The sequence below is a fragment of the Panthera pardus genome, unplaced genomic scaffold, assembly GCF_024362965.1.
Source record: "Panthera pardus isolate Hobbes unplaced genomic scaffold, ASM2436296v1 HiC_scaffold_2, whole genome shotgun sequence".
NCBI lineage: Eukaryota > Metazoa > Chordata > Mammalia > Carnivora > Felidae > Panthera > Panthera pardus.
The window spans coordinates 27,693,939-27,704,590 of NW_026526765.1; the positions used below are offsets into that span (position 1 = coordinate 27,693,939).

A 10,652-nucleotide genomic window follows, 5' to 3' on the forward strand; every position below is an offset into this window, starting at 1 on the left:
GCAGAGCCGAACGCACGGTATCATAGAGATCGGAAAGGGGAGCGAGCGGCGGAGCCGGAAGGAAAGCCGAGACCGAAGGAGATCGGGCAAGATGGCGGCGACCAAGAGGAAGCGGCGTGGAGGCTTGGCTGTTCAGGCGAAAAAACCAAAAAGGAACGAGAAAGATGCCAAGCAGCCAGCCAAGCTGCGCGACGTGGCAGAAGAGACGAAGGAAGAGGAGAGAGACCGTATTCCAGGCCCCGTTTGCAAGGTAGAGGAAGCTTGCCTCCTGGCTGCACCTGCAGCTGCGGCTCTGCGCGCCGTCCCTGGGGCTGTCTACCTGACGAGAGCCCTGCTGATTTCGGAGTTGCCTGTCTGTGAGGCGAGCTCGGTCTCAGCTCACCTCCCAGTCGGACAGGGCACCGCGCTGACAGCTAGCTCTCATGCACGTGGCCGCCCTCCGGGAGGCGGCCGGCTGGGGAAGTGGGTGGTCTTCGGAACACTTACCCGTTCTTAGGAGGCGACTTACGGGGTACTCAGCCTCAGTATTCTCTTCTAGTAACTCCATTTCCCCCCTTGCGGGTGGTATTACTTTTCCTTAAAGTTATTTCTCGCTTTTGAGTATATTTATTCCAGTGGTTAGGATTCCCTCATTCTGCGTTAGTTACTGTCCGTCGGAGATCCTGAAGCTTGTTATGCGGTCCTTTGAAGAGTTCATGTCCTTGGGATATTGACTTTGACTTCTGTGATCAAGTCTTTAACTTTTAAGGGATGATGAAAACTAGACTGGATACAATGAATTTTTCTTTGCATTCAAATTTGTAATATGTCAGGCGTGCACGAAGCTAATATGTTAGCTTTGGGGTTGCTAAATTAGAATGTGACTCCTTTCTGAAGTGTTGGGAGTTTAGAGAGAAACTAATTCATGGAAGTCCATGGTTTGTGTTCAGAAGACGGTGAACACAAGTTGTTGGGCCTAACTTCCATTCCTTAAGCTAGATCGAATACTGTGGAGACAAAGATGGTCTTTGATTTATTCCTGTTTTGATTGTGTCTACTTTCCTAACCCTTAGCTTAGTACTCTAGCAGGTAGTAGGTGATAAATGACCACATACGGTGGTGGCAAGCGCTAGGAAAGGAGTTAGCTTTGAGGGATAAAAAACGAATTTAAATTCTAGCCCTGCAGTTAACTCATGGCTTCATTTTGAGCTCTTTTCTCATCTGTAAATTAAGAGGAAGAAAATGTGTTTTACTTTTCGTGAAGAATAAGATGGACTTCTAGAAGATGTTCAGTAAATGTTAATGCTCTCACTCTCCTTCAGTTGGAAAGAAATATGGTAGTTATCTATGATCTGAGCCATAATATGAAAAATTGTATGGAAGTGCTTAAGATAGAGGTTGCTTTTACTCTAGAACAGCGAGGTCGTGAAGGATTTAGCCCTTGAGCTGGATCTCAAAGTGAAGGCACAATTTCAATATTCGATATTCAAAAATGAATGATCAAAGGCAGTGAAATGGAGGGAAAATGCTGAAAATTAAAAAAAAAAGCCAAATTAACTGAAAGGTAGGGTTGATTTGGGGCAGAGTGAGGTAAAAAATATATTTTATAATTTAGTGTTATAGCGATGTCATTTTGGAGTTTGATTAGAACATCCAGGGAGGTTAAGGATGTGATCGAACCAGTGCTTTAAAAAGATTAAGCTGTTGCTATAGTTCCCCTGCATCTATTGGAGAAACCCCTGTCTGGAAAGGCTAGCATTTAGGGGATTTAAGGTGATAAGGCTCTGTTGAGAATATGACGCTCAGGACACTGAAGCAATCTGCTTAAGGTCGCACAGTAGCGGCTCTACTTACAATACACACATTTTTGGTGTGTTTTTCAATACTTCTACGTTAATTCTCTGTAACCTAAGGGATGTCTTTGTGATAAAAGTGTTAAACTCAAAAAAAAAAAAAAAAAGATGATAAGGATCTGAATGAGGGTGCTGTGAAAGGGAAGGGAGTAAGAGTTGTTGCAAGGAAAAATTGACAGCATTTAGAAGTGCTTATGATATAGGATAATAGGGCAAATGGACAATTTCAAGCTTGGGGGATGGAAATGATGGTGGCATCATCAGAAAAATAAACAAGAAATTTACTGTATTTAAGGTTTAGTATTCCTAGAGTTGAACTTGAGGTATTAAGTCAAATACTTGGATTACTAGGAGTGGGGAGAGTTCCTTACCTTTCCATAGATTTGACGATTGAAGCTATGGAATGATTATGAGAACTCTGTCCTGGACAGAACAAAAATAAAAAGAGGGCTAGGAATCTTTAGAGTCAGGAGGAGGAATTGGAGAGATGGAAGAAGAAAAACCAAAAATGAAGAAAGTCAGAGAGCGTTTCTGGGAGGCAGCCGTGGTCAGTGAATACCACTGAGAGATTGTCAGGATTGTTCGGTCTGCCACCTGGAAGCTTTTTATGAATGTTATTGTGTCTCTCTACTTACCATATATTACTTTTTTTGTTGTTTTTTTAGGAGTTAACTTTTCCATTGGCTGTATTCTTTTATTAGAACCAAGAGCTACCTTTAGCTTGTTTCTTTAGATAGAGGATCCAAATTTTGTCTGTTAGATAAAACAGGGACATTTAAGTTTCCTTTTTTTTGCCTCATCACATGATGCCCTGATGCTTTGCCACTTCTGTCTTATATGACAGATAGTTGTGGTTCTCTAAGGATTTCATGCTGTTCTTGCCTCCATGTCTTTACTGATTTGCTTGCTTGTTGACTGTCTTCTCACATAAGAACAGTGCCTGACTCCTGGTAGGAACCTAGTAAATATTAAGTTAATACTAAAGTTCTCTTGTGAAAGAAATATTGACTAGAGTTCATTCTGCTTTCAGCAGTGGAAAGATTCTCTAGTGAAACATCTGTCTGAATTACATGGGAGAGAGGCAGAATTAAGCATGTAGTATGGATACATTAGAGGATAGTAGAGTACTTAAAAACTGGATACTTTTAAAACTATCTTTGAAAAAACAAACAAGGTACGTTCAGTGTGAGATTTAAAAATCTTCACATTTTCTTTTTCTTTAGGGCAAGTGGAAAAATAAGGAACGGATTCTTATCTTTTCTTCTAGAGGAATAAATTTCAGAACAAGACATTTAATGCAAGACTTGAGAATGTTGATGCCTCATTCTAAAGCAGGTGCCTTTACATCCTACATTTTAAAAGTTCTTATATGTTTATGTATTTTTATTTTCAATCATTGTTCAACCTTGTCATTTGTTCAGCTTTATCAGGTAAAGAACTACGTCGCCTCAGAAGTTCATCTTTTCAATAATGGGATTTTTCCAATTAACATTTTGTTAGAAATTCTTTGCAAAATTCGTTAAACATTCCCTTCACTTTCTTAGATATCCTGCTATTAATTATCAAAACATTTTTCGAGGATCCTTCATTGTAATGCTCTCAGAGCTTACAAGCTGGTTTGTCCTTCTAAATAATTCAGGACTGCCATGTATTGCTATCTGCATTTTTTTCTAACTGTTCTTGGGATTCCTGGGTGGCCCAGTTGGTTAAGCCAACCCTCTTAAGCCAACAATCTGGCTCTTGGTTTTGTCTGTTGGATCGATTCCCATGTCCAACTCTGCGCTGACAGAGCGGAGCCTGCTTGCAATTCTCTCTCTCCCCCTATCTTTCTCTGCGCCACCCCTGCCCTCTCTCTCTCTCTCTCTCTCTCTCTCTCTCAAAATAAATAAATAAACTTTAAAAAAAAAAAACTGTTCTTATTAAAAAGTTAATGGACTGGAGTAGGATTTGAAGCACCTTTAATTTGGGGCTCAGCCTACTTCTAAATGCCAAGATACTCTTTTTGGCAATGATGTATCCTGCAGTCAAGTGAAGTTTTAAGCTTAGAAGTGTGGCAGTACCAGGGTGCCTGGGTGGCTCAGTCGGTTAAGCATCCAGCTTTGGCTCAGGTTATCATCTCATGGTTTGTGAGTTTGAGCCCCATGTTGGGCTCAGTACTGACAGCTTGGAGCCTGGAGCCTGCTTCAGATTCTGTGTTTCCCTCTCTCTCTGTGCCTTCCCCGCTCACAACTGTCTCTCTCTCTCTCTCTCTCTCTCTCAAAAATAAAACCATTAAAAAAATTTTTTTTTTAATTAATAAAATCTCTTAAACTGACGATTGTAAAAACAGTACTTTTTTAGAAAGAATGCGATTTGTTTGAATTAGCTTTGAAATCTTATTTACTTAATTTTTTCTTTTTATAGATACGAAAATGGATCGTAAAGACAAGTTATTTGTGATTAATGAGGTAATTTTAGATAGTAATTTAAGTAAAATATTCTAGGAACACTAGGAACAATATTTTAGAACACTAAAGATAGTTCATTTAAAGAATAAATCTGTTATTCAGTGACTTTTAAATTGTTTTGTAAAAGATACTCAAATTTTATTAACTCTTCAAAAATCTGCCTTACAAATTTTTATATACTCACTGTCTATATCTCACAGTTTAGTGCTTCACTATATATATTTCTTAATCATTCTTATATTTGTCTTATCTCACCAAACATACTGAAATTTCTGGAGGACAAGGATTTTAACTTATCCTTTTTTTTCTTATCATGTACAGTACAGTGCTAAATTCACAGTAAGTGCTTGTTAAAAAAAACTGTCAACATGTACAAAGTAAATTAAAAATTCATTAATTATTTTTAAAACCACACATTTTAAAAATGTATTTTGCCAGTATTAAAAGTGAAACACGTGGTATTTGCTCTTAAGATACTGTAAGTTAATAATAGGTTACTTTTCCAAGTATTGTTGAAGATACTGAGCTTAAGTTTTTAAGCAAATTTTTTAAGATTTAGAAGTGTTTTCAGATAATTATCTTTTCCTATTAGAAAGGCTTATTTAGCACAGATATTTGAACCTCTGCTATATATTCTAGTGCATTATTCTAGTACTGTGGAAACTGTTTAACAAAACAACACCACTGTGTCCATTGGGGCTCACATTCTAATGGGGGGATTCAGTTTATGAACAAGTATAATTTCAAGTGAAGATAGGTGAAAAAAAACAGCGTATGAAAAAAAACAGTTTCCAGTAACTGAGGCTTGACTAGAAAACAACCAACTTAGTGTTATTGTTCTAAGACCAATAAGAAACAAAAGCATTGGACCTATCACTTTAAGTTGTTAGGTTAAAAGTCTCAAGTAGTTGAGAATTGATGCATATATATTGATTTATGAATATTACAGTAATATAAACCTTCAGGATGTTGAAGTTTAATTCAACTTGAAATAGGTTTTCTGTATTTCTCCCTTTCACTAGTCCCTTAGTGACTTTGCAAAACTGAGTACAGATGAGGAAAAAAAATCTTAAATTTCTTGAGCTTCAAATCAAAACGCTGAAGAGTTAAAAATAAAAATAACTAGGGGCGCCTGGGTGGCTCAGTTGGTTAAACGTTCCAAATGCAGCTTAGGTCATGATCTCACGGTTTGAGTTCGAGCCCCACTTCGGGCTCTGTGCTGACAGCACAGAGCCTGGAGCCTGCTTCAGATTCTGTGTCTCCTCTTTCTCTCTGCCCCTATCCCGCTCTCACTCTGTTTCTCTCTCAAAAATAAAAACATTTAAAAAAATTAGAATAACCATCATAGGGGTCCCTGGGTGGCTCAGTGCCTGACTCTTGATTTCGGCTCAGGTCACGATCCCAGGGTTGTGAGATCCAGCCCCACATCAGGTTCTGTGCCGAGCTGGAGCATGCTTAAGATTGTCACTCTCTCTCTCCCTATGCCCCTCTCCCCCACACATGCACTCTTTCTCTCTCTCTCTCAAGTAAAAAAATAATAATAAAAATAGCCCTTATAAAGGATGTATTTGGTTCTTTAAGGACCATATTTTCCTAAGATCACTGAGCTGATTGTAGTGTGCTTTATCCCTAGGGCATCTTTTTTTTTTTTTTTTTTTTTTTTTTTCACTTTTTGTAGGCTGTACCTGGGAGTATGGTCGGAAGAAGAGGTTGCCAGTAAGCAGAGAAGAGGCCAAAGTATCTAGTTTACCTTAGGCAGAATACCTAAGAGGAACTTTAAATGGGTGTTTTGGTGAATTTACCTAGATTTAGACATTTGTAGCCTATTAATCTGCTTAAGTTTTTTGGAGGAGTCTAGATATTAATTGTATTGAATTGCTTTGGTTCTCATTTTTATTGTCTATTTCATTTTTCTATACTTTGTTTAGGTTTGTGAAATGAAAAACTGCAATAAATGTATCTATTTTGAAGCTAAGAAAAAACAGGATCTCTATATGTGGTAAGGGTATATATTAAGTAAGATTTTGGTGGAACTGTTCTTGTAAATGGATTATTTGCATCTCTTAGGTTATATATCTCTTTCAGTCTTTTATATAAAAAGACTGGGCCAGGGGATGAAGCAAACTCATTGATTTCACAAAAGTCAAAACTTTTAACTTTTTTTTTTTTTTCAACGTTTTTTATTTATTTTTGGGACAGAGAGAGACAGAGCATGAACGGGGAAGGGTCAGAGAGAGAGGGAGACACAGAATCGGAAACAGGCTCCAGGCTCCGAGCCATCAGCCCAGAGCCTGACGCGGGGCTCGAACTCACGGACCGCGAGATCGTGACCTGGCTGAAGTCGGACGCTTAACCGACTGCGCTACCCAGGCGCCCCAAAAGTCAAAACTTTTAAAGAAAATTAAATGTGTGGATATTACAAGCACGTTACGGTGTTTTTTAAACCATGAGGTAGTAAGAATTTACCACATTCTAAATTCTAATTAGTTGAAAAAACTGCATATTTTTCAGGCTTTCAAATTCACCTCATGGACCATCTGCTAAATTCCTCGTTCAAAATAGTAAGTTGACTCCATTTTAAGATTTTTTTTAATGACAAAATTGAAAATGTTCTTTTGGGATAATTGTGCTAAACTTATAACTGTTTTTATTGTTATAATTTTTCTAGTTCATACCCTAGCTGAACTAAAGATGACTGGAAACTGTTTGAAAGGTTCTCGGCCCCTTTTGTCTTTTGACCCTGTAAGTATCTCTAGTGTATGAGGTCTAATTTTCTTACTTTGCATGGTTGTTTTTTAGTGGATATAGTTGTGTAATTGAGTTAAAATTTTTTAAAAATCCACAATTTTAAACAAAACACTGTTGTCAAATAATATGTTCACTTTATTTTTTTAATAGGCTTTTGATGAATTACCGCATTATGCTCTGTTAAAAGAACTCTTAATTCAGGTAACTATCTTTTCTAGAAAGTATTTTTAGTAATATAAATGAGTATCTCCTTTGGACTTTTTGTTAATTTAGCTATCTAAAACGTACATGGAATGTGGCAGAATAAGAAACTGACATATCATTTATTTTTATCTTTACTAGATCTTTAGTACACCACGGTATCATCCCAAAAGCCAGCCATTTGTGGACCATGTGTTTACTTTCACCATTTTGGATAATAGGATATGGTTTCGGAACTTTCAGGTTAGCTTTAATTAATTTTTAGTTATACTTTGAAATGAAGTAGGATATATAATGTTTGTGAAAATGTAAATAATAATTCGTTTTGTTTTAAATAGCTTTTTGCCCCCACAGACTTGTAGCAATTAACTACTGTCTCATACTTCTCTACACGGCTATCAGTTGTTACGGAGTAAGGTTTTTCTAACAAGCAACTATATATTCAGTAAAATATAAGTTTCTCTCCAGAGGTTGGAATCTGAGGGTAGAGGGTGTTAAGACTTCGAAAAACATGATACCTGTCGAATTCATTCAATGAGAACTATAAGATGAATCATACAGTGTTTTAGGAGAGGTGATTCTGGAAATCTTGAAGCAGGAGTTTGGCAGGATGGTAAGTCTGCAGAAAAGTGGAGAGGTAGAAAGAAAAGCAAGACCATTTCAGACAGCATTGAAAGTAACCTAGGCTGTTTTTTGGACACCTGGGTCGTTCAGTCAGTTGAGCGTCCGACTTCGGCTCAGGTCATGATTTCCCAGTTTCAACCCCGCATCCAGCTCACTGCTGTCAGCCTGTCAGCACAGAGCCCACTTCAGATCCTGTCTCCCCACCCTTCTCTCTGACCCTCCGCTTGCTTACTCTTTCTCTCAAAATGTAAAAAACATTAAAAAAAACATTAAAAACCAGTTATCTGGTTGGCTCAGTCGGTTATGCATCTGACTTTGGCTCAGGTCATGATCTCACGGATCATGAGTTTGAGCCCCACATTGGGCTTGCTGTTACAAGCGCAGAGCCTGCTTCAGACCCTCTCTGCCCTCCCTGCTCCTGTGCTCTCTTTCTCAAAAAAAATTTTGTTTTTATTTTCATTAATTTTTAAGTTTTTTTAAATGTTTATTTATTACATAGAGACACATAGAGAGACAGAGACACAGGATCCCAAGCAGGCTTCAGGCTCTGAGCTGTCAGCAGAATGCTCAACGTGGGGGTTCCAACTCATGAGCCATGAGATCCTGAGCTGATGTTGGATGTTTAACCAACTGAGCCACCCGGGTACCCCTAAAAAAAAAAAAAAAAAAGTAAAAACCTAGGCTGTTTTCTGCATTGTTGTTCTAACAAACTTATCCCCGTAACCTCTGAGGATAGACATACCTGAACCAACACTGTTAGTATTTGTAGCTCAGAAGTTGCCTCTTAATTTGACAATCAGCAGCCATTCAAAAATAAATTTGGACATTTATCCTTTTATAAACCTCTTAATCTAATTTGAATTAGGCGTATAAATACAATTTAGGGGTTGGCTTAAATTGTAAAAGGCTTCCCCCATACGGTGCTTTAATACATTTTGTTATAGTGGTCGCAATTTTAAACATTCATTTAACCAGTTTTTCAAGAATACGTGCATTGTGAGAAGCTAGGTAAAGACCAAATTGAAATTACTCAATTTTAAAAGAACACACTGAAAAAAATGTAAGTATTTTCCCATGACAATTACCAGTACCTAGTAATATATTTCAGAAAATACTGATAATTTGGCTACGTTTTCACTTCCACCTTAATTGGCTTTCACTTCTTTTAGGCATATTTGTAATGAGGTTAGAGCCAGGGTAACTTTTAGGAATAGTATATCCAAACCAAAATGAAGTATTTCCTTTGTATTAAAGATCATAGAAGAAGATGCAGCTCTTGTAGAAATAGGACCTCGGTTCGTCTTAAATCTGATAAAGATTTTCCAGGGAAGTTTTGGAGGACCAACTCTATATGAAAATCCTCACTACCAGTCCCCAAACATGGTAAGCTATTTTTATTGTTTAGTGGTTCCTCAGTGCCCAGGGAACTCTGGCCAAAGTAATTCTGTCAAGTGATTTCTGTTAAGCCATGAAACTTAATTTGTTTTTTTGCTGCATACAGCCTTGCAGATTACTACTTTTTTTAATGACATGAGTGAAGGGGAAAATACGATTCATAAGTGAATGTCCTCATCGTATATGTTTATTTTTAGTTTGAAAATATCTGATGATATTTTTTTGTTTTTTAGCATCGGCGTGTCGTAAGATCCATCACAGCTGCAAAATACAAAGAGAAACAACAGGTGAAAGATGCACAGAAAATGAAAAAGAAGGAACCAAAGACTGTTCTTCCACACGATCCCACTGCAGATGTTTTTGTTATACCAGCTGAGGAAAAGCCAATAGAAATACAGTGGGTAAAACCAGAGCCAAAAGTTGATTTGAAAGCAAGAAAGAAAAGAATTTACAAAAGGCAAAGAAAAATGAAACAGAAGATGAACAGTGGGAATACAAAATGAATCCGTGGATAACTAACTTTTCAGTAATTTTGTATTTATTTTGTATTCAACATGTAAATACTTTTATTATCCAGGACTACCTTATATCTTATTAGTGTGGCATGTAAGACAAAGAAAAATCAAAATTTGTGGCTTCAGTGGTGTGTGTGTGTGTTTTTTTTCCTAAATATCCCCAGAACTCATCAGTTAATTCCTGGGGTTTTTTTCAAAGCTTATTTGGTATTACTAAAAATTTAGCACACTTAAGGTTTAGGCCTGCTGTCTTGGATTAAAATTTGGGGGTTAACAAAGCTGAAATTGAAACAGATTTATTGGGTCGTTATTACTTGTAAAACAATGCATTAGGCACTTTGAGAGCTTAGTTTTAGATGGTAAAGTGCAGGTAAGGAAAGCATCTTAACTGAAGTTGGAGTCACCGAGTCCCCAATTAATGAGGTGTTGGAAAAGCCAATCTCTGATCTTGTTTTCTCACCTCAAGAAAGAATACAATTAAAATTCTTAGATTTTGAGAATCAAATGGGTTAATACATGTGTTGAAAGTATTTTGTGGATTAGAGATTTAATTTAGAAGCAGTGGGTATAAATTAATAAATTAACAGGAAGAAAAATGGAACGAACAGTAGTTAGAGGGCAGCAGAACATCTAAGTTTCTCCCCTTATGAAAGAGCTGTTTGACCATCCTGCAACATTAAGACCTTGTGGTTCCCCTAAATACTGTACTTCACCAAGTTTAGTGTTCATTTATTTACTTTTACCCTTGACAACAGGGAAAATTTTTTGTTTATTTGGTAGGTTAAAAAAGGAATACCTTTTTTTTGGCTGGGTATTTATTTTTATTTTGTGACTAACCTTGTTTTTGTGTGGTAGTTCTCTTTTACTAATTTGTCAAAGGTTACACAGCA

The 10,652-nt window shown here is 37.2% G+C and overlaps 1 protein-coding gene across 1 annotated transcript; it reads left to right on the forward strand.

Annotated features, from left to right (window-relative positions):
- Positions 1–46: 46 nt before the first annotated feature.
- BRIX1 (biogenesis of ribosomes BRX1) lies at positions 47–9,887 on the forward strand. The gene is made up of 10 exons (XM_019450671.2): positions 47–250; positions 3,056–3,167; positions 4,236–4,279; positions 6,208–6,278; positions 6,791–6,840; positions 6,948–7,021; positions 7,178–7,228; positions 7,370–7,471; positions 9,107–9,235; positions 9,481–9,887. The coding sequence occupies exons 1-10, from the start codon at positions 92–94 to the stop codon at positions 9,748–9,750; spliced, it is 1,062 nt and encodes a 353-aa protein (XP_019306216.1). The 5' UTR covers positions 47–91; the 3' UTR covers positions 9,751–9,887.
- The last annotated feature ends 765 nt before the right edge of the window (positions 9,888–10,652 follow it).